Raw genomic sequence first — 21,253 nt, 5'->3', positions numbered from 1 at the left:
CTGAGCGGCTTTTTGTTTGTTTGTGGGGTGTTTTGTGTTTTTTTTTGGTTGATTCAGGAACAGGCTATGAAGGTACATGAAGCTCTGAATTGGCCTTTTCCTCATTCACTAATAAAGAATCAATAAGGTGAGTGATGAGGACAAGCTCTTAATGGAGAAAGAGAGGGACCCAATCCCCAACACACACACACACACACACACACACACACACACACACACATTAACATGTCACTCAGGCCAGGCGTAGAATATTTCTGCATGTGTGTGCCTTGTTTATTTATTGTGCTTCATGTTCAAAGATTAGAAAGCTGCTTGATATATACCAGAGAATGTTATGAGATCATCCATTTGGATCTGTAAATGTCTTATGCAGCCCTAAGTAACAAAAAAAAAAAATCTCTCCACACCCGGATTGCTTAAGTATTTGCATAAAGCTTTTACTGTCAACCATCTGCATTGCCTGGAAAGCTTTCGTGTAGATAAAGAATTCCCAGTGATAATTCATTTTTAAGTTTTTATAGATCAGTAGGGCACTCACAGGCGTGCTACCCAATGGACACCACCTCCTTTATTTTGTCAACAAGCATTTGTTGAATACCTACTGTGTGCCAGGTTTGGGGGGTGCAGAAATGAATGAGATATGGCCCCCGATGTGGAGGAACTGGCAGGCTGGAAGAGGAGACCACACACGATCAGCTCTCGCCCAGCGTGTGGGGTACCCTGGACGACACGCAGCGGGGAGCCGGGGTTCGCCTTGGTCTCCATCGCAGTCCTGCTGCGCCTCCTGCCTTGCATGAAGCACATGCTCAATAAGCAGGTTTTTGTCGAATCAATGTGTGTGTGTGAGGGGGGCACACAGAGTAACTGGTACAAACTGGGTTACTGTGGCGCTCCCTGGAAAAGGTGATGGCTGAGCTGCATTTAAGGGTTTCCCTCTCCGCTGTCTGTCAGAATGCCAGCACTGGGTGGGGTCAGCCTCCTGGAGTAAAGTTACAGAAGCTTTTGGGTGCTGTCAGGCCCTTCAGTGTCCTTTACACAAGTCCCTCCAGACCTGGCTGTCAGAGCCCAGGGTGCAGGGGGCCTGGTTCCCTAGTGTATGCCTCTGCCGTGCGCCTCTCCCAGCACCTCATGGCTGTATGTTATCTCGAGAACAAAGGTGGTTCTCCAAAGTGGCCGTGCCTCCAACTGAAGCATAATTGTCTCCTACTCTTGTGCATAAATAATTGTTTAAAAACCATTTACCTATCTCAGCTTTCCTTTCGTTCTTATAGGATGCTCCGAAGGCCCAATTGATCTGGTCTTTGTGATCGATGGATCCAAGAGCCTCGGAGAAGATAATTTTGAGATCGTGAAGCAGTTTGTCACTGGAATTATAGATTCCCTGGTGATTTCCCCCAAAGCTGCTCGAGTGGGGCTGCTCCAATATTCCACGCAGGTCCGCACGGAGTTTACCCTGAGAAACTTCAGCTCGGCCAAGGACATGAAAAAAGCCGTGGCCCACATGAAATACATGGGCAAGGGCTCCATGACGGGGCTGGCCCTGAAGCACATGTTTGAGAGGAGTTTCACGCAGGCAGAAGGGGCCAGGCCTCTCTCCGCACGGGCGCCCCGGGCGGCCATCGTGTTCACCGATGGACGGGCTCAGGATGATGTCGCCGAGTGGGCCAGTAAAGCCAAGGACAATGGTAATGTGGATGCAGGAGCGGTGGACACCACTCCAGGTTCAGGTTGCTTAAGCTCACGTGGTGGTCACAGCTGGCCACCGGGGTGAGATTCTGAGGGTACAGACTGCTGTCACACACCTCTCCCAAACTGCCCTCGAGAGGCCTTCAGGGGAGTTACGGGACGGGAAGGATGCAGAAGGGTTGCAGAACGGAGATGAGCCCAGACACAGACCCCACCCCCGAGAAATCATCGACTGCACTTCACCAGCCCGGGTGTGACCTCCCGTGGAGAGAATCAATCCTACACGTGCTATTTACCACAGATAAATACACAACAGTCCCCAAACACTGGTAAAAATAGATTCCTGGTGGAACTTTTCATTTTTTTAAAAAAAGTTTTTGTTGGTTTTAGAGAGAGAGAGGGAGAGGGGTAGAGAGATACATTGATGAGAGAGAAATTTCATCAATAAGCTGCCTCCTGCACTACCCCCACTGAACCAAGCCCACAGCCCCGGCATGTGCCCTGACCAGGAGTCAAACTGGTGACCTGTTGGTTCCTGGGTCGACACTCAATCCCTGAGCCACACTGGCCAGGCTGATACTTTGAAAAAACAAACACCCCTAGCTGGGTTGGCTCAGTGGGTAGAGCACTGGCCTGTGGACTGAAGGGTCCCAGGTTCGATTCTGGTCAAGGGCACGTGCCCAGGTTTCGGGCTCAATCCCCAGTAGGGGGTGTGCAGGAGGCAGCCGATCAATGATTCTCTCTTATCATTGATGTTTCTATCTCTCTCTCCCTCTCCCTTTCTCTCTGAAATCAATAAAAATATATTTTAAAAAATAAATAAATAGCCAAAACCGGTTTGGCTCAGTGGATAGAGCGTCGGCCTGCGGACTGAAAGGTCCCAGGTTCGATTCCGGTCAAGGGCATGTACCTGGGTTGCGGGCATATCCCCAGTAGATGTGCAGGAGGCAGCTGATCGATGTTTCTCTCTCATCGATGTTTCTAACTCTCTATCTCTCTCCCTTCCTCTCTGTAAAAAATCAATAAAATATATTTAAATAAATAAATAAATAAATAAATAAATAAATAAACAAAACTAATACTGCAAGTGAACGGGGAAAGCACCACAGCCTCGGGAGAGCAAATACTCTTGTGTTTGCAAGAGGCAAAAGTTAGCTTTTGAGAAAATCCAACTGTAGGAGATTATGACTGAGCTCTCACTGCTCCGTAGAACTCGCCTCTTCTCCGAGCTGTATGATGCAGGGGGACTGGGGGTTACTTTATGGTGGGCGGATGTGAAGTGTGACAGGAGTTTGGCCCTGGGAAAAGGGAAACCCAAAAGCTAGGTGGTTGGTAGACACAGCTTAAGGCAAAGTGTCCGAATTCTTTGGGGAGATGAGAAAACCTGAGGTTGTGAAGCTGTTTGCGGAAAAGCCACTTTCTTTAGGAACGTGGTGAGGGCGCGTGGCTTTAGCAGGTCCTACAGAGCGGAGAAGGGGAGGCACAGACCAGCTTCGTCCGAGACTTTCCAGACCCAGTGCTGGGCATGGAGCACCTGCGTGACTAGTACTTGCGGAGTGAACAAGGAGTGGAAGTGCCAGCGAGCCCACGGGCGAGCTCCATCCTCCAGAAAGGCTGGTCACGTCGGCTTCCAGTCACTCTTTGTAAGGAGGCCGACGCAGGGATATTGCTTCCCCCACTAGTCACACCGTTTTCCTGTGCTCGAGAGTAGTAGCCACGAAGTGTCCTGCCTCAATCACCTGGTGTCCGCTCACTCCCAGCTCCCCTGCTTCTAGACTAGCTTGTAAAAGCTCATGTCAAACCCATGGGCCCCTAGAGCTGCCCCCTCAAAATACTGGGGAAAGCATGTCTCCAAAGACCGTGGTTGGCCCTTCCATTTGTCACACTGAGATCCATCTACCTTTCTTCTTCGCCAACTCACATTTCCACAAGTCACCCCAAGGCAGGTGGTGGGAGAAACACGTTTATTTGGTTCTTGAATCGAGAAATGTATCTGAAGTGACATCTTCTAATGAATTTAATTATTCCTATGCCTAGCTAACACAATCTTAAAACAGTAATTATCCTTTTTAGGAAGTTGTACATAAACTCACGGGGCTCTTAGACAAGTATGCTGAACTTGACTACTGACCTTACATAGACTTAGAACAAGGCAAAACTCTTGCCCCTTGGCTTAAAGAGCCATTTTTACGTGTATTTTTAAAACATATCTAGTTTAATGAATTAGCCATAATAAGATATCAGTGCTGAAAAATTTTGACAATCAAGTAGAACTTAAGTTCTTATTATTTTACTTTCAAATACAGAGTATACAGGGCAGGGAGTCTAATGATGGATCATTTGAAAAGCTTTTGGAGCCATCTCGTATCTCTTTGAATATCTAATGTTGATTCTTGGTTTGTTCTTTTTTCCTGACTTTGGGGCTTTCCAGTCTGCGGGTCTGCGGGTCCTTTTCAGCTTGGCACCTCCTCTCAAGGCTCTGTCTTCCCAAGGGCGGTGGGCAGAAGGCAGCCTCACCTGGCCCAGGTCACTTACGCTCCTCTCCAGTGCCACTGAGAAGTAGAAACTGTTATGAGGTCATAAAATGCCTGTCTCTTAGACTTCTCCCAGGAGATTCCCCTTCAGTCATCCATAGCTCTTTCCTCTCTATCCACAGGCTAATTCAAGGAAAAAGTAAGATTTGTTAAGTGACCTTCCCCAGAGCCAAGCAACAGGATGGTGGTCTAGCTCCCAGACCTCTCTTGGATTCCTGTCTTTTGCTCACAGAGCCAACATAAAAATGGTGAAAAAATAAAGTGAGGTTGACAGGGAAATCACACCATTTAACATCTAGCTTTGGGTGCAGTATACACAACTTCCAGGCCATGGGAACACAGCCCTAACCACCTGGTTCTTACTTCTCTGCACTGTAGGTATAACCATGTATGCTGTCGGGGTAGGAAAAGCCATCGAGGAAGAACTGCAAGAGATTGCCTCCAAGCCCACGGACAAGCATCTCTTCTACGCCGAGGACTTCAGCACGATGGGCGAGATAAGTGAAAAGCTAAAGATAGGCATATGTGAAGGTACTAGAGCTTATGTCTAGGAGAGAGCTTAGCAAACGGGGCAGCTGCACCCTTGAATGAGAAATTCTCAACCCCTTCCCTCAAGGGGCTCAGAAAAGCGTCTCCCTGCGGTGCAGGGCCAGTGACACCTGTAAACGCTACGCACAGAGGGCGGGGGAGGGTCAGAGGAGACAACAGTAACAGCCAGCGTGGCGTGGTGATGCCGTGCTGAGCGGCGATAGCGCTTTGACACACTGGCATACTCGATCCTCACAGGACTCCTTTGGAGATGGCCACTTAAGAAACCATTTTACACATCGGGAGGGCTGATGCGCAACTCCAGGGTCTGGCTGTAAGTGGGTGGGAAGGGACGGTAGCCCTTTCTAGTCCACGGTCGAAATGAAAGAATGTCTCAGGGCACGGGCTCCATCTGCTTGTAGAACGTTAGGCTGCCCTTTAGGATTTAGATTTATGTACACGGGCTCCCTCTGCTTTTCTCGTTTACTGTGCCACGGCAGGCACGCTGACATGTAGCGGTTCTGCCCATTTTCCCTTTTTCTCCTGTCCCGGGTTCAGTCACCAATAAAATCCCAGTCTAAGTGATATACCTTATTCCTCTCTAAAAGAAGGGGACCGGGGAGGGAAGGCCTTTCAGGTTTCTTATCTGAGTAGATAATGTTTTGCCTCCAGGCCAGGGGTGGGGAAACATTTTTCCTGCCAAGGGCCATTTGGATATTTATAACATCATTCACTCAACACAGTGCTGACCAGTAGTTTTATTGCTAGCTTTACCCAGTGGCCAGATAAGTTACCGTGGAACGAGTACAAAAAACGTTTTACATAAATGTTAAAGGCACACTTGAAAATGAAATACCCATTGCATTTTGAAGTTATTTATTACATGTTCTTACAAGCTAATATCTTTTTAAAGTATGATACCTTGTAAAACACTGTGTAATATGAAGCGAGAATTCTCGTGATCCGTCCGCATAATATATTTAATATACATTTATGTTGCTATAGACAAAGCTCCTAGATTTATTGAATTTTGAGCCTGACCTGTGGTTGCCTGGCAGGGCCAGACCAAATGATAAGGCCCATTCCAGTGGAAAAGCCTCAAGAAGAGCATGGCCACTGCAACTTGATGCTTGAATCCCCCACCTCACCTCCCACACACGGTGTTTGGGGCATTCTTAAGCAGCACGTAAGGGGGCCAGGCTTCCCCCGGTAGAGAACTCTCGAGGGGTCTCGTAGCCAAGTGCTCTTTGGATCTGTGGTGTTAGCAAATGAAACTGAAAAGCCCTGGGTTCCATCAGGTAGGTAAGGAGCTGGTCTGGGACCAGTTTCCCGAATGACATGTGTGCATGCGGACAACTGTCACCCCTTCTGGTCTTTTCCCTCTCAGCTCTGGAAGACTCTGACGGAAGTCAGGACTCCCCAGCTGGGGAATTGCCAAAGAGGGGTCACCAGCCAACAGGTAAGTAAAAAGCAGTGTTCTCAGAGCCTTTGGTGGAAGCTCCCACCGTGGCTTCCCCCCCCCCCCCCCCCCGACAAAAATTGTAAAGAGATGAAAGCAAGAGCTGAACTATATGGCTCTTCCCCTCGATCAGATAGGAAACACTGACTTCACACCTTCAGCCATGTTTGGTAATAGCCTCTCTGAGTCTCATTGCCAAAGTTTTTCCAAAGTCAAGGTGTGTGCCTCGAGTTAGGAATACCACGTACCTTACTCTGACCACTGGCAGCTTTTTACACCACAGCTGTGTTAGGCAGGGTTGACTTCACTTGTCTTTCTCTTTACAGAATCTGAGCCAGTCACCATAAATATCCAAGACCTACTTTCCTGTTCTAATTTTGCAGTGCAACACAGGTATCTGTTTGAAGAAGACAGTCTTTCACGGTCTGCACAAAAACTCTTCCATTCCACAAAATCTTCAGGTAACTCCTAGTAGAATATGAGTATAGGTCAGTGATGGCGAACCTATGACACGCGTGTCAGAGGTGACACGTGAACTCATTTTTTTGGTTGATTTTTCTTTATTAAATGGCATTTGAATATATAAAATAAATATCAAAAATATAAGTCTTTGTTTTACTATGGTTGCAAATATCAAAAAATTTCTATATGTGTCCCGGTACCAGAGTTAAGTTAGGGTTTTTCAAAATACTGACACGTCGAGCTCAAAAGGTTCGCCATCACTGCTATAGGTTATCTTGATAACAGCCTCTCCGATTGCCAACAAACTCAGTGTGAGAGGAAAGGAAAGGAGGAATGAGGAAATCAGGTGGGGAAAAGAGAACCTAAGTAAAATGAGATCTAAAAAGAGGAACTGAAGTGGTCTCCCCATCCACAGTGCAGGCCACGTCGGAGCTGGAAGGCTTCCCTGGGTTTACGGGACTGGCTGTGTGGAAAAAGTTGAACATTTCTTTCATTACGGCTTCCTCCATGTGCTGATTCAGTCCCATTATTATGCGTCTGGGAAATCAGGTGGGCTCACAGAGGTGAACACTTTCCATCTGCTTTCTCAGGAAGTCCTTTGGAAGACAAACCTGATGAATGCAAATGTGAAAACCTCATCATGTTCCAGACCCTTGCAAACGAGGAAGTAAGAAAATTAACACGACGCTATATCCTTTTCTGGCTTTGTGCTTCTGTATGGAATGCAGAGAACATTATCGAACCACCCCAAGCACAAAGGAAGTCATTTCCCTGACGCCGAGAGCAGTGAGCTCCGGGGAAGGCTTCTTTCTCAAGCAGCCTGATAGGATCTGGGAGCCAAGGGCGAGCCCAGCTTAGTGCAAGGCTCAGCCACGGAGCTGCCGTCTGCTGTTCCGGAGGGCTCAGCAGTAAGGCCAGTTGGCCAGTCAGTACGCGGAGGAAAGAAACACACATGTGAGGAACTCCCTTTGCTGGGAGAAAATGGAAGTTACGTCCTGTCCCGGGAGGAAGTATACCAACGGTCTAGTATCAGGAGCAAAGCACGTTGTGGAACCGAGAGGTTCCAGAGTCCCTCTAAAGCTTTTCCTTTGGCCCCGCCCACACTGTAGCCACATTTGGTCAGGGTTTAGTTTCTAGGACTGGGGTTGGGTTTTGGTTTTGGGTTTGGCAGCAAAGATCTTTTATATCAGCACGCTAAGATGAAACATTCCACCAAGGGAACAGCAGGATCCAGTGATTCATTAAAACAATATTACAAATAAGAGGAATGCTTTGGGATAACGGAGAAATGAAGATTTAGCACTTTACACACGGAACAGCCTGCCAGCTGCTCTGAACTTATTAGTCAGCGACTAAAGCTGGCTTGTATCTATCTCAACATGGATCAATCAGCCAGTCAGTAGGGAAATGGTTTAATTCAGAACTATTTGTGCCAGTGGGTTTCTATAAGGAACAACATATAGCAGTTACCTTTCTGAAAACTGGAAATATGGTCCCCTAAAAAAAATATGACTGATTAACACATCAGGGCTCTCATTCTGCCAGCAAGAGGGTGGGTGGAAGGTATTAAGGAGCTTACAGGAAGACAAGTGTCTATTCAAATGAGCCTCTCCTCTTCCTTTTTCCCGCCTCAACTCCGAGGGTCTACTTCACAAGAGACTAAGAAGTTTTGTATCAAAGAGCACAGGTCAGCAGTCTTCAAGGTTGCTACCCTTTGGCCATACCTGACCTAAGTGAAAACTCCCCATTTCTCTCCTGACTTGAGAGATGGCCGTATCTTACTTTCCAAGGCTTAATGCTTTTATTCTCTTCACTACATCACCAACGTTATCAATTCTGGCTCACAGAGGTGTGTTACTGCAAACTAATTTATAAGTAAGAAGTCTGATTAGAAATTTAAAAAAAAAAAAAGTTGAACCAAGCTATCCTGCTTTGATGTTTTAACTCTAAAACACTCTTGGTAGCATGTGTTAATAGTATAAATTTACAAGTCAGGTTTTAAAATTACTTAACAGAAACAGGAGGGGAAAAGCCTTATATTTTTAGGACAAATTTTTATGTAGGTAAATCAAGTGATATTTAAATGTAAATAAAAATGAGCGAGTCCTCTTCCTTAATTTGAGATGTACTAGAAGAAATGACACAGAGAATGGAAGCCCTAGAAAATCGTCTGAGATACAGATGAAGATTGGAAATACTCTGTATTTGTATGTCATTGTATCAAGGACTACAACGAAAGCGGTTCAGAGCCCCAAAGCTCAGGCTATCGCTAGTTCTGTAAGGTTGTAAACATGGTTAGTACTGAGAAAGCTGGTTCGCTATGGCACAGAGGCAAAAAGTAGACACTAACTTGTATAAACTTAATGAGAAAAAATATCCTTCAGATTCCTAAAATGAGTTTACCAAATGAGAACACATAAGCTATGCAAGATACTCTGTACCGTACTGTGGACATGATCTGCTTTTGCCCCGTGCTCCCTTAGTGTTGCAATGGCATTGGACTCCAAAGTAAAGTTTGCACGGCCTTACTGCTGAACACTGGCCATAGGAAAAGCTATTTTTTGTATTGGACTTTACCTTGATATATGTATATGGACGTATGCATAAAATCATAGGACATGTACTTGTGTACCAAGTGTTTTTTTAATACAATATTAAAATTCACTTAAGAGATGGCACTCTGTGTAAAATTCTTAGTTTAACTTTAAATGCAAGGAGTAAACATGAGATATGACCAATATGCGTATGAAAGAAATGTTGAATCTCACTGGTAATCAGGAAAATGCAGGTTAAAACAATAGCTTGGCAAAAATGAGTATGTCTTACTATAACACGTGTTGGTAAGGATGTGGAAATCTGGGGCTCTTGTACAACGTACACAACCTTGTACTCTAGCCTCGGCATTTTAGCAGGTATGAGACCTATGCAAGAATGTTGCTAGAGTTTACCAGTCACAAATTAGAAACAATCTGATCATCAGGAGTGTAACTGATGAATTGTGGCATAATCCATAATTCAGAAATAATATGCAGCATTTAAAAGTAACACACCTACATGCATACATGGTTAAACTAAAAATCAAAGTTAAATTTAAAAAGCCAGTATTAAAGTATGTTTACCGTACCATTCCTGTAAATGTAAAGAAACCCTCAAACACAACTATTTGTTCAGATACATAAATATGTACATTTAAGTACAAAGAAATGTTCTGGATGTATATACACAATAGTGGTTGTCCCTGGGAAAAAGAAGTGGGAATGGAGACAAGGCCAAAGGAGACTTCAGGTGGATCAGGTCAAGGCATCTAGAGCAGCCAGAAAACACCGCAGGTGGCAGCTTCATTAGGAAATGAAGACACCCCAAAGATATCCACCCATCGACTCGGGAGGCCAATTGATGCCTTAAAAAGTACCTTGAATAAGCTTTTGTTTAAATTATTTCAAGACAGCCCAGCTGGTGTGGCTCAGTGGTTGAGCATCAACTCATGAACCAGGTCATGGTTTGATTCCTGACCACGGCACATGCCAGGGTTTTGGGCTCAATCCCCAGTAAGTAGCGTGCATGAGGCAACTGGTGATGTTTCTCTCTCCCTCCCTGCAATCAGTAAGAGCACATTTAAAAAAAATTATAAAAAAGTTTATTTCAAGACAAGTGTTTCCATCAGAATGTTCTCCCAAAGGGCAGTGTGGTAGTCGGAACACCTAGGCTCAATCGTATCTGAAAATGATTCTTTCCAAGTATAAAATGAATAATTCAAAGTCTAGTTTATACTTGAGTCATCCACTTGATCCAGTAAACAGATTTTCATTAGGAAGCATTGATTTGGGTTGGCATTACCCTTTGAGATGTAATTGACTCCATTCTACTTCACTCTGTTGAGTCCTGGCTCCCTCTAGTGGAGGAAGAACATTACATAACGGTTAATGTTCAAGATGTTCAAGACTCATTATCAACAAGATGAAGATGAAATTCTGGACTAGAAAGCCACAACCATATCAATGAGAATTAAGTAAAGGTTTAAGCCCTAAAAGTCATTATTCATTATGGTTTTTGAATTTTTATTATGTGCCAACCACATAATCAATGATAAAATGTTGAAAATATTAAGTCCCAGGGAGTGGGCTGGAGGGTGTCAATGGGGGATAAAAGGGGACATATGCAACCTTCAACAATAAAGATTAAAAAAAGAAAGAAAATGTTAAGTCCCTATCCTCTGGAACCTTAGTTTAATGAGACGGATGTGAATGCCATAAGCTTCCATGGTAACTCAGAAGCACCCAATCTAGACTGGGAGAGGATGTTGGGGTGACCTGAAAGGGGAAAGAAACCAGATACCACAAGCAGAGGGAGCAGCAAGTCTAAGCTGGAAATAACAATTGCAAGAGAGAATATCAGAGAACTGTTTTCCATGAACCAGATGACTATCTTCCAGAAAGTCCAACAAAGTTTGGTTTCTTCTCTATTTAACTTTTGCTCCTGCTATACCATACAGACTGCAATTAACACTTAAAAAAACATATTTTATTGATTTCAGAGAGGAAGGAAAGGGAAACATCAATGATGAAAGAGTCACTGATTGGCTGCCTCCTGCATGCCCCCCACTGGGGATCGAGTCCACAACCTGGGCAAGTGCCCTTGACTGGAATCAAACCCCAGACCCTTCAGTCTGCAGGCTGATGCTCTACCCACTGAGCAAAACCAGCTAGGGCCAAATCTTGGCATTTTTTAAAAATTCTGGCAGCACTTGAATGGCATTTTATCACAGTTGCCTTGGACCATAATAAGGTGTTTTCTCTCTTTTGCTTAAAACTTCCTTTCCTGAACTTTAAAACCCTTTCTTGCTAAAACAATGGTGAGGGCACAAGCATATATAAAATGGTGAAAGCCTGCCCATCCGGTGTGGCTCAGTGGTAGAGCATTGACCTATGAACCAGGAGGTCATGGTTCGATTTTCAGTCAGGGCACATGCCTGGGTTTTGGGCTCAATCCCCAGTGTGGGTCATGCAGGAGGCAGCCGATGAATGATTCTCTCTCACCACTGATGTTTCTATTCTCTCTCCCTTACCCTTTCTCTCGGAAATCATTAAAAATATATTTCAAAAAAGTAATAAGGTAAAAGCTAAATGATCGTATAGCATATTATCATCACTACCTAGGAGAAGACCCTAGAAATCAAAGTATTTCCTAAAATCCATCATTAAAAAAATGCCAGTGAATACTGGAACCTACACTACTTGTATTCTTCAGGTCGCCACCCCTTAAGAAATTAAATTGGAAATAGTCAACCTGGAGGGACAAAGTAATTAGCTGCAAGGTCAATCTGAAAGGAGAAATTGAACAAGTAGGTGGAAAATACGTGCATAAGATTGAAACATTTTGAACCACAGAAACAGACTAGTAACATTAGACCAGCAGTAGCAGCAGTAGTCTAAGCAATTCTTATCAAGGATAAAGATTTCAAACCCTTTAAACCACCTTGGGTACACCAGTGTTTGCATATGCAAACATGAGCACCTCAGGACACTTACAAACTTTCGTAACTCTGTGGCTCTTAACCAAGGGATGATACTTTGAAACTGTGGGGTGACACGTGGAGGAGTTAGTGACCAAGAAGGAAAACCAGGAATAGCCTGTAGTATCCACAACAAAGAACTGTCCCACTGAAAAACGTCAGTTCTCCCAAGCTGAGTAACTGAACCAGTAAAACTCTAGTTCATAACAGCTAATCCCCAAATTATGTCCATAAACTCAGATTAACATCAGAGACAAAAATCATGGCATATTAGCCTGAAAAAGACCAATTCCCTCGCTTGTGAAACTGGGAATTTGACTTACCCATTGTTATGTAACTATCATAAGAGGGAGTGTTCTGCCTCCAAGGTCAGTAAATACCTCACTTCCTAGGTAATGTACTGAAAGGCATCCGAATCTATCTTCACTCTTCTACCACCAAAACCTCCCTGACAGCTGACTGATTCCGAAGTCCAAAGACATGGTCATTTCTGACACTTCTGCAACCTCCCTTAGAGCTCAAGCAGACTGTGTAGGGTACCAGCACCATTCAACTCTGTAAATTGCTAAGTATATAATCAGTCCCCCCCACACCAAGATTAATTCCTCTGAATGTTTTTTCCAAGCGATATTAACAGACATACCTGGGAGATGTAATGTGCAGCGACAAAATTTGGGGCAGGTGGAACGTATTCTTTAATACTCAGATTTGGTAGATTTAAGGTGAATTATTAATTATAATTGTGTGTTTCGAATCTACTGCCTCTCAAACACATTCAAATATAAATGCCAACAATGTCCTGAGACTGGAATCATGAAAACCGAGTCTCTTAAAAATCCAGTACAGGAAAGGAACTCAGTGTGGGAACTGGGATTTACAGCTCTTAACCTAAAGGTCTTGCCACATCTAGCTGCCTCCTCCTCTAATCCTATCTTCAGGAAAGTGTAGTGAAACAAGAAGATACAAAAATAACGGAAGTGAATGCAGTTTTTAAACCAAGCTCTGGCCAATTTTATTAAAGAAAAATTTCCCATGATTTACTTTTCACCAGTCTGTTCTGGCATGCTTCTAATGATATCAGAATCACCTGGAAAATAAAATAATAATAATTTTACAATTCATTTAATGGCAACTGGTAATCATGAAACTAACAGTGGTTATCTTCAAGTTATTGCACTAGCTGTCCTGCCATTTCCTGAGGTTGATCATATATATCAGACTTGGTTTATCACCAGCATTTAGAAAACCAGACCTAGGGAAAGAACTAGGTCTGGGGACACATGCATGGTCTTAATATAGCGAATGTTTAGCCTGCCCTGATTATCACAAAATCAGAACAGCGAGAATATTCGCAGTATTTTATGAATTAAAACTTCTTAAGTTCAAAACACGTGCAGTTGACCCTTGAAATCAGGGATTAGGGGTGCCGACCCCTATGTGTAACTTAAGTCGGCCTTCTACACATGTATTCCCAACCACAGATTGAAACTACTGTCTTTGTGCTATAGTTGGTGAATCCACGGATGGGAAACCCATAGAAAGAAATCTGTATATGTGACTCATGAAGTTCAAACTTGTGTTTTTCAAGAGTCAATTTCTTTCAACCAATGTTTCCTCTCTGTTTAAGCAGCCAGTAGAGATTACTTTCCTCTATTCACCTGATACTTTTCCCCTTTTATAATGTCATCTTTTACCAAGGTCCTCAATCATTATGTTGAGAGATCAAATAAAATTCACAATCTCAAAGTAAAGAAAAAAAGAATTCACTTATAGCAAAGCCAATGTACTGACACTCGTCAATTCTCTATGAAATAAGGATATTGTTTAATATATCCAAATTATCACCATCTGAACTCAGGAACCAGTATAGCAAATACTTGTATTACATTATAAAGAAAAGAATATACAATTTAAGAAGCATACCTGGGTCAATGATAGCCAGTGTGCATACCCTGTAGTATTTTCCACACGCTGTGCCCAGTTCAATATTATTGCCACTGTAGTGATGGACACCAGTCTTGGCCAACATGGCATAGTACTCTATTTCAGATTTCCTTTGGGAACAAAAAAGGGCAAATAAATGCCATACCAAATGACTGACAGACTTAAGTATTTACCACCTCTCTCATTAGTTTTAATGCTGGTGAGGCCTTCCAACAGTAAATAAGCCAGTTATTACTATTTTTATCCAGTTATTACTCTTAAGAACCTATTTCATTGGCCAATACAAACCATCCTTTACTTGGATCCCTTACAAAAGATATGAGACAACCAGCAAAAATCTACCGAACACCTACGTTTAAGACGGCATCTGTGCTCATGGAGAAGAGGGTAGGGTGCAAAACCAAAGCATTATTTACTTAGTGTTTACTGCATACCGGATACTTTACAGAGTAAGAAATGGAGGAATCAGAATTCAAACTTATGTTATCCTGAAAAGATGGTCCATTTCTATCACCCTTTGATGCAGAATCGTAGATTGGAGGTGATATTACCCAGAATTAATGTTTGTAGCAATTGAGTAGGTAGATATTAGTGGCTTCACAAATTTGATGGAGTTCTAACAGAACTTTGCTCCTACTCAAAGTGTGGATCCAGACCAGCAGTGGTGTCACAAGGGGCTTGTTAGAAATGCATCATCTCAGGCCCATTCAGACCCCAAATCAGAATCTGCAATTCACTCCTGTGTTCATGTCTGAGCAGCACTGCTATAGACAGCAGGCTGAAGAGGAATGCCTGAAACAAGACCAAACTATGGGGTGGGGAGCACTCCCGCCAGTACATACATCCCTATAAAATGCTCCGTGATGCATCATCACTGAAAACCAACGTGGGTAGGGGGCTGATCATGGCTTATACTCTGTAAGTTCAAAGTTTCCTTACCTTATTTACAATGCCCACTACGTTCAATTTTAAAAGTTGAAAAAACGGTGGCTGAGAACTGGCACGGGAGGATGAACTAAGTGATTCTATGACAGCCTGCAAATCCACCGTCAGCCTGAACTTTCCTGAACTAGCTTTTCTACACCAAAACAAGTTCAGACAATGAAGCACTTTTAGAGCATCTCAAAGCTAAATGACCAAAGACACAGCACAAAATACGTGTAAAAACAACATCGATGTATGTGCTCCCCTCAAACGTTTGACATTGTGGTCTTTATCATTTCTGCCCCATTTCTCCCGTAAGGTAAGCTTACACGGGGAGAAAACATGCTGGGGGGGGGGGGGGGGGCGTGTGGAGTTTGAATCCAGAGCCAAACACCGTAACAGCTAAGTCATTCACAATGGCAGCCTCCCGCCAAGTGTTCGCTTATAAGACAGATCTTATAGCATCTCGAGTGCAGGCCACCCACACTGCCGGTTTGCACGCCGCACATTCGCTCCCGACGCCCTGGCAGGGAGCGCACACACCTCAAGGCCGGGCAGTTGTTGGCCAGGATGACCAGCTTCGCTTTGCCCTGTCGGATCATCTTCAGCGTCTGCTTGTACCCCAGCACGTACTTCCCGCTTTTCATCACCAGCTGGAGCCTGGAGTTGATCGACTCCAACGACTTTTTCTACAAAGCAAACATTTGCCGTGCATCTGAAAGGCCTGGTTCGGAACCACCGCAAAACTGGACCCAGCTTTCTGCAAGCCGGGACCATGAATAAACTCTCCGAAGGCCAGGTCCAAAGTCCTTGAAAGGCCCAATCGGGTTCCTTTTGGGAGCCCCCCGAATCCATCGGGCGTGCTGTCTCCCCAGGGTGCTCCCCTGCCCGCCCCGCCGCCGAGACAGCTCCCCACGTGAACCGGCTTCCGGCCCGGCCCGCTCCACTCACCGTCTTCTTTGCGGCCACCATCTTCCTGCCTCAAGTGCGGGACGGCCCCCAACCTACAACACACGGAGCACAGGAAAGGGAGCTCAGGAACCCGAGGTCCAATGGCAACCCGCGGGGCCCCCCGCGAGGCGAAAGCGCCAGCCGCTGGAGCCCACTCACCAGATGCAGCCGCCAAGATGGCCGGGGAGCGAGAAAGGAAGTAGTTCCCACAATGCAAAGCTCTTCACCACCCAGCCGGGAGCCCCGACCGGAAGCGGAAGCAGATCGCAAGCGGAAGAGGCGGGGCAAGAAGGGAAGGACCGCTCCGGTTGCCATAGGTACCGCTGGGGAGGGCGGCGCGGGTGCTGTGAGCTGAAACCGGCGGAGTGCCTGAGGTCGGCCCTGCTCGTGGCTCTGGCTTCCAGCTGCGGCCTGAGGAGCCGCGGTCGGCGGAGCTGGTTGGGAACTGGAGAACCGGCTGAAGGTGAGGCGGGAGGAGCGGCGAGCAGAGGCGGCGCGGCTGCACCACGGTCTCCGCGCGGCTGCTCTTTTCTGCCCGAAGCCGAGGCTCCCGGAGAGCGGGAGGACGGCGGCGCGGGTCTGCCCTCGCCGTCCCTGTCGGCATTTCCGGGGCCGACGCAGCTGCCTGCCCGCCCCTGCCCTCGCCCTGGTTGTTGGTTCCTCCAAGAACCGTAGCGCCCCGCCCTGGCTTCCCCCAACCCACCTCTTTCTTGGCCGTGTTGGTATCAAACTTGTAAGCCGAATTTGCACAGAGGGAGGAATAATAATTTACTTATTTTAAAAAATAAGTTTTTACTGATTTTAGAGAGAGGAAGGGAGAGGGAAACATCCATTGACCGGAGATCGAATCCACAACCGGGCATGTACCCTGAGCGGGAATCGAACCCGCCACCTCCTGGTGTACGGGATGCTCCAACTGAGCTCCAACCAACTGAGCAATACTGGCCAGGGCTCAAATAAACTTATAAGAATCCTCTACATGTTTGGATGTATTATTATTATTTTTTACTGTATTTTTATTGATTTCAGAGAGGGAAGAGGAGGGAGAGAGAGGTAGAAACATCAATGGAGAGAGGGAATCATTGATCAGCTGCCTCCTGCACGCCCCCTCCTGGGGATCAAGCCTGCAACCCCACCATGTACCCTTGACTGGAATTGAACCCAGGACTCTTCAGTCCGCAGACTGATGCTCCATCCACTGAGCCAAACCTGCTAGGGCTGGATGTATTATTTAACATCAATGCACACCCTGAGCCCAAAACCACTCTGGTGTACAGGATGATGCCAACCAACTGAGCCATGCCAGCCATTCTTAACCAATATATACATATTATATTTGTATATTCATGGAAAGTTCAAGTCTGGAAAGCTAATTAGCAAACTTTTCTCTGGATGAAAGATGAGAAAAGTAGATCGTAAGGAGGGGATATTTACCATTTATGCATTCCAGTAGTGCTTAAATTGTTTCACATTAAATTATTTTACAGCATGCATTAGTTATGTGAAAAGCTCCTTTTTAATAATGTGGTTATTTTCAGTAGATCTTGTGAAACATCAATTATATCTTCAAGCAGTATGGCTCTCAGATCACCTGATTCAGAATCACCTTGAATTCTGACTCCTGGGCCCCACTCAGGTCAGTAGAAGAGGTCTCTGGATGTGGGGCCTTGGAATCTGAGTTTAATAAGCAGCCTTGAAGGTGCTAATCAATACTAAAATTTGAGAAAGATAACTAAAGAATGAGATAGCCAAATTAGTTTTGAGGCATGCCTGTTTAGATGCCTTATACTTTTATATTGAGCTCTACATTTTCAGAGCTTTTTGATACTTTCCAAGGTAATCAGAATATTACCCCCATTTCAGAGAGTGAATGATTAAAGCACTAGCGATGACTTTCCTGATGTGATTTTCATTATGATACCAAGTTTCTGGTCCTTGGTGTATGTTTTTACTATACATTAAAGAAAGGGCTAATTACTTTCTTTCGGCGATCTTAGGGTGTTTTGTACTAGAAATCAGAGAAGCCCAGCACACAGTGTGTATGAATTATGACCACAAAATGCCTGAGAATCCTTCTAGGGAATCTTCACTGATTCTGCTGACTCTCTTTGGGACAGACTTAGGATCTTTGTTTTTCTATTTAATGCCTGCATGACTTTGGGCAAATCTCAGTTTCTTCAATAAAACTAGAATAATAATGTCTACCTCATAGTATTGTGAAGATCATAATAAACGTACCAGTGTATAAAGCACCTAGCACAGTCCTATACAGAATAAGTGTATAGTGTATGTTAGTTCCCTTCCTCAGTCTCACTGCTACCTCCCCAACCTTGCCATCACAGCCACCTGCCCACAGCTGAAGTCACCCACATCACAAAACCTATGCACTAGAGCAGTGGTTCTCAACCTTGGATGCACATTAGAATCACCTGGGAATCTTTTTAAAATCCTGATTTCTGGGCCTCATCTGGAAATTCTGTTTCTTTGTTGTGGGGTGGGGCCCAGAAATCAGGATTTTAAAAAGATTCCCAGGTGATTCTAATGTGCAGCCAAGGTTGAGAACCACTGCACGAGAGGAAGAAACACTTGCCATGCAAGAATTGACAGTCAAATCCTTTGGCTCATGAAGACTTTGTAAATATTTTCACACTTATATTTATTAGGGTAGGAGTTGGCAAATTTTTTCTGTAAAGTCCAAACAGTAAGAATTTTATGCCTTTTAAGCCATATGGTCTCTGTGCAACTACTGGATTGTAGTGTAGCGCAAAAGCAGCCACAGATGATATGTAAATGAATGAGTGTGGCTGTGTTCCAGTAAGACCTTACTTACAAAATCAGGCAGCTGTCCGGACTTGGTCATATGGCTGAGCCCCAATCCAATATGATTGGTGTCCTTATGAGATGAGAGTAGGACACAGACACATGGCAGGAAGACCACGTGAAGACACATGGAGACTGCCATCTACCAGCAAGGAGAGAGGCCTCTGAGTGAAACTAACCCCACTGACACCTTGATTTTAGACTTCTAGCCTCAGAATTGTGAGAAAATAAGTTTCTGTTCAGTCATCCAATCTCTGGTACCTTGTTTTATAGCAGCCTTAACAAACTAACACAGATAATAACATAACCATTGAATAATGTAAAAATTCATGGGTATTCACTGATACAAGTGAATTTTAAAGGGAGGAAAAGGGAAAATGCTCCCTTAATATAGAATTCAGAAGGAATAGTGTAATTAAAATGATCACATTTCATAACCATCATAAACATAATTGATCCAAATAAGATTAATATACTAGAGGCCCGGTGCATCAAATTCATGCATGAAGGGGGTCCCCTCAGCCCAGCCTGCACCCTCTCCAATCCAGGATCCCTCTCACAATCCAGGACCGCTGGCTCCTAACTGCTCACCTGCCTGCCTGCCTGATCCCCCTAACTGCCCCCCCCCCCAGCCTGATCACCCCTAACCGTCTCTGCCTGCTGGCCTGATCGCCCCTAACTGCCCCCCCCCACCTGCCTGGTCACCCCCAACTGCGCTCCCTGCCTGCCTGGTCACCCCATGCAGCCTGCTGTTCGGTTGTCCGTCCAGTTGTTTTGGTTGTGACAGCCCCTGGCTTTTTATATATTAGGATGCTGGAAGTGGGAGATAAAAGTTTGATGAGAAATAGGATGTTTACTTAAAGTCTCCCCCATAAATTACAGATTAAAAAAGTAACTTTTTAATAAAAAAACTTGGCAGACATTGTCTTAATTACGAGCCTCTTCATAGGAATACACAAACAACATAATGTGAGTGTTCCAGCCCAAAGTGCATCACCTGAAAGTAATCAGGAGGAAACAGACAAACCCAAACTGAGAAAGGTTCTGCGAAATAAATGGCCTGTTCTCTTAAAAGATGTCAAGGCCATGAAAGACAGACTGGGGGAATGACTTCAGATGAAAGCAAACTAAAGCGAGGTACAACAGGCCCTAGCTGGTTTGCTCAGTGGATAGAGCGTCAGCCTGTGGACTGAAAGGTCCCAGGTTCGATTGGGGCCAAGGGCACATGCCGGGTTGCGGGATCCAACCTCAGTAGGGGGTGTGCAGGAGGCAGACTCATTGATGTTTCTATCTCTCCCTTCCTCTCTGAAATCAATAAATAAAAACATTTAATAAAAAAAAGAGAAAGGTACAACAAGTAAATGCAACATGTGGTTCTGGGTTGGACAACTGACCCAAGACCCAAGTTGAATACGAGGGTGGATTAAGTAGAACTATATCCGCGTTAAACTTCCTTGTGGTAACTGTACTTAAGTTAGTTAGGTAAGATTAAAACTGCATCGCAAATGTAGTCCACCAATCAATAGCCACTAAACAATAGCCACTGCTCACAATCGTCTCCTCCTCTCCCCAGCTGCTTAGTGATGATTCCGAGAATCCCTCCACCCTCTTCCCAACATCATTTCTATTCTGCTTTCCGGCCTTTCCTACCCGTTCACCTTCTCTTCTCCCACCTTCTCCTCCCCCGGCTCCTGGCCCCTGTCCTCTCCCTCTGGCTGCTCTGCGCTCCTGGCTCCTAGCTCTCGGCGGCTCCTTCCCCTCCAGGTGCGCCCCGCCGCCCCGCCGCCCCGCGCTCCGCTGTGCGCTTGCGCTCTGCAGCCGCGGGAGCCGGGCCCCGGAGTTGCAGGAACTTCTGCGCTGCGGAGCCGTCGCGCGGGACCCAGGCTCCCGGGCGGATACCGCGTGGGGCCGGGAGCGGTGGCCGCACTCGCCCTCCGGGCCGCGCTCCTGCCCGCGGCGGCGGCGCCACGATGGGCTGCTCCAGCAGCGCCCTCAGCCAGGCCGGCGACAGCCGCAGACGCCGCATCGGTGAGCAGGGATTCGGGTCGGCTCGCTCCCCCGGGGTCCGAAAGGTGCGACTGGTGCCCACCCGCCCGGCAGGGGGCGGGCTCCTCCCCGAGGATGGGAGTGGAACCCTCCCTCTCCGAGCGCCGCTGCTGACCCGGGGGGCGGCGGTCCGCGTGCGCCCCGCGCGCCCCGCGCGCCCCGATGCGCGAGGCCAGGGTCCGGCGCTGGGGTTACTCCGCCTCCGGTGTGCTCGCGGGCATTATATCCCGAAATCTCTTAAACAGATGAGTAATTTCCTGTCCTTAACAATAGATGCTATTTAATTTACCAAAAGAACGAAACTTAAGATTATAGAACAGTGTGAATTCCATTTCGTTGTGGTCGTAAGGGGGGATGTATACCCGTTTTCTACCCAGACCTTCTATG

At 45.6% G+C, this 21,253-nt stretch overlaps 3 protein-coding genes and 1 non-coding gene across 8 annotated transcripts in view; 2 read left to right on the top strand and 2 right to left on the bottom strand.

The window, feature by feature from the left end:
* Nucleotides 1–9,347, top strand: part of MATN2 (matrilin 2) — a 108,539-nt gene extending 99,192 nt beyond the window's left edge. Inside the window, exons 14-19 of one of the 3 annotated variants that reach the window (XM_059672145.1) lie at nucleotides 1,272–1,685; nucleotides 4,599–4,751; nucleotides 6,136–6,207; nucleotides 6,534–6,668; nucleotides 7,260–7,358; nucleotides 8,799–9,347. In XM_059672145.1, the coding sequence (XP_059528128.1) occupies nucleotides 1,272–1,685; nucleotides 4,599–4,751; nucleotides 6,136–6,207; nucleotides 6,534–6,668; nucleotides 7,260–7,358; nucleotides 8,799–8,854 (929 nt within the window). In that variant the 3' untranslated portion in view covers nucleotides 8,855–9,347. Of the gene's footprint in view, nucleotides 1–1,271; nucleotides 1,686–4,598; nucleotides 4,752–6,135; nucleotides 6,208–6,533; nucleotides 6,669–7,259; nucleotides 7,573–8,798 lie in introns of those variants that run through there. The other 2 variants (XM_059672142.1, XM_059672144.1) reach the window with 2 other exon arrangements.
* A 3,816-nt stretch (nucleotides 9,348–13,163) lies between these two features.
* Nucleotides 13,164–16,265, bottom strand: RPL30 (ribosomal protein L30). The gene is made up of 5 exons (XM_059672150.1): nucleotides 16,160–16,265; nucleotides 16,001–16,053; nucleotides 15,593–15,738; nucleotides 14,105–14,235; nucleotides 13,164–13,268 (listed from the first exon to the last, which is right to left on the bottom strand). The coding sequence occupies exons 2-5, from the start codon at nucleotides 16,019–16,021 to the stop codon at nucleotides 13,219–13,221; spliced, it is 348 nt and encodes a 115-aa protein (XP_059528133.1). The 5' UTR covers nucleotides 16,022–16,053; nucleotides 16,160–16,265; the 3' UTR covers nucleotides 13,164–13,218.
* Nucleotides 13,405–13,536, bottom strand: LOC132220250 (small nucleolar RNA SNORA72). The gene has a single exon (XR_009449748.1). It is a non-coding gene; the product is annotated as a small nucleolar RNA SNORA72 (small nucleolar RNA).
* Nucleotides 15,738–21,253, top strand: part of ERICH5 (glutamate rich 5) — a 31,407-nt gene continuing 25,891 nt past the window's right edge. Inside the window, exon 1 of one of the 3 annotated variants that reach the window (XM_059672146.1) lies at nucleotides 15,738–16,463. In XM_059672146.1, the coding sequence (XP_059528129.1) occupies nucleotides 16,163–16,463 (301 nt within the window). In that variant the 5' untranslated portion in view covers nucleotides 15,738–16,162. Of the gene's footprint in view, nucleotides 16,464–20,116; nucleotides 20,849–21,253 lie in introns of those variants that run through there. The other 2 variants (XM_059672147.1, XM_059672148.1) reach the window with 2 other exon arrangements.

This window comes from Myotis daubentonii, chromosome 17 (genome assembly GCF_963259705.1).
Source record: "Myotis daubentonii chromosome 17, mMyoDau2.1, whole genome shotgun sequence".
NCBI lineage: Eukaryota > Metazoa > Chordata > Mammalia > Chiroptera > Vespertilionidae > Myotis > Myotis daubentonii.
The sequence above is the reverse complement of the archived record's forward strand: the minus strand, read 5'-3'. Positions and strand labels throughout refer to the sequence as shown.

Bases quoted from the DNA above. Each gene is read 5' to 3' on its own strand.
- RPL30 (XM_059672150.1), bottom strand. From the start codon at position 16,021: ATGGTGGCCGCAAAGAAGACG. The intron at 15,739-16,000 runs GTGAGTGGAGCG...TTTGCTTTGTAG, and splicing joins TGGTGGCCGCAAAGAAGACG to AAAAAGTCGTTGGAGTCGAT. The intron at 14,236-15,592 runs GTGTGTGCGCTC...TTGTTCCCAAAG, and splicing joins AACAACTGCCCGGCCTTGAG to GAAATCTGAAATAGAGTACT.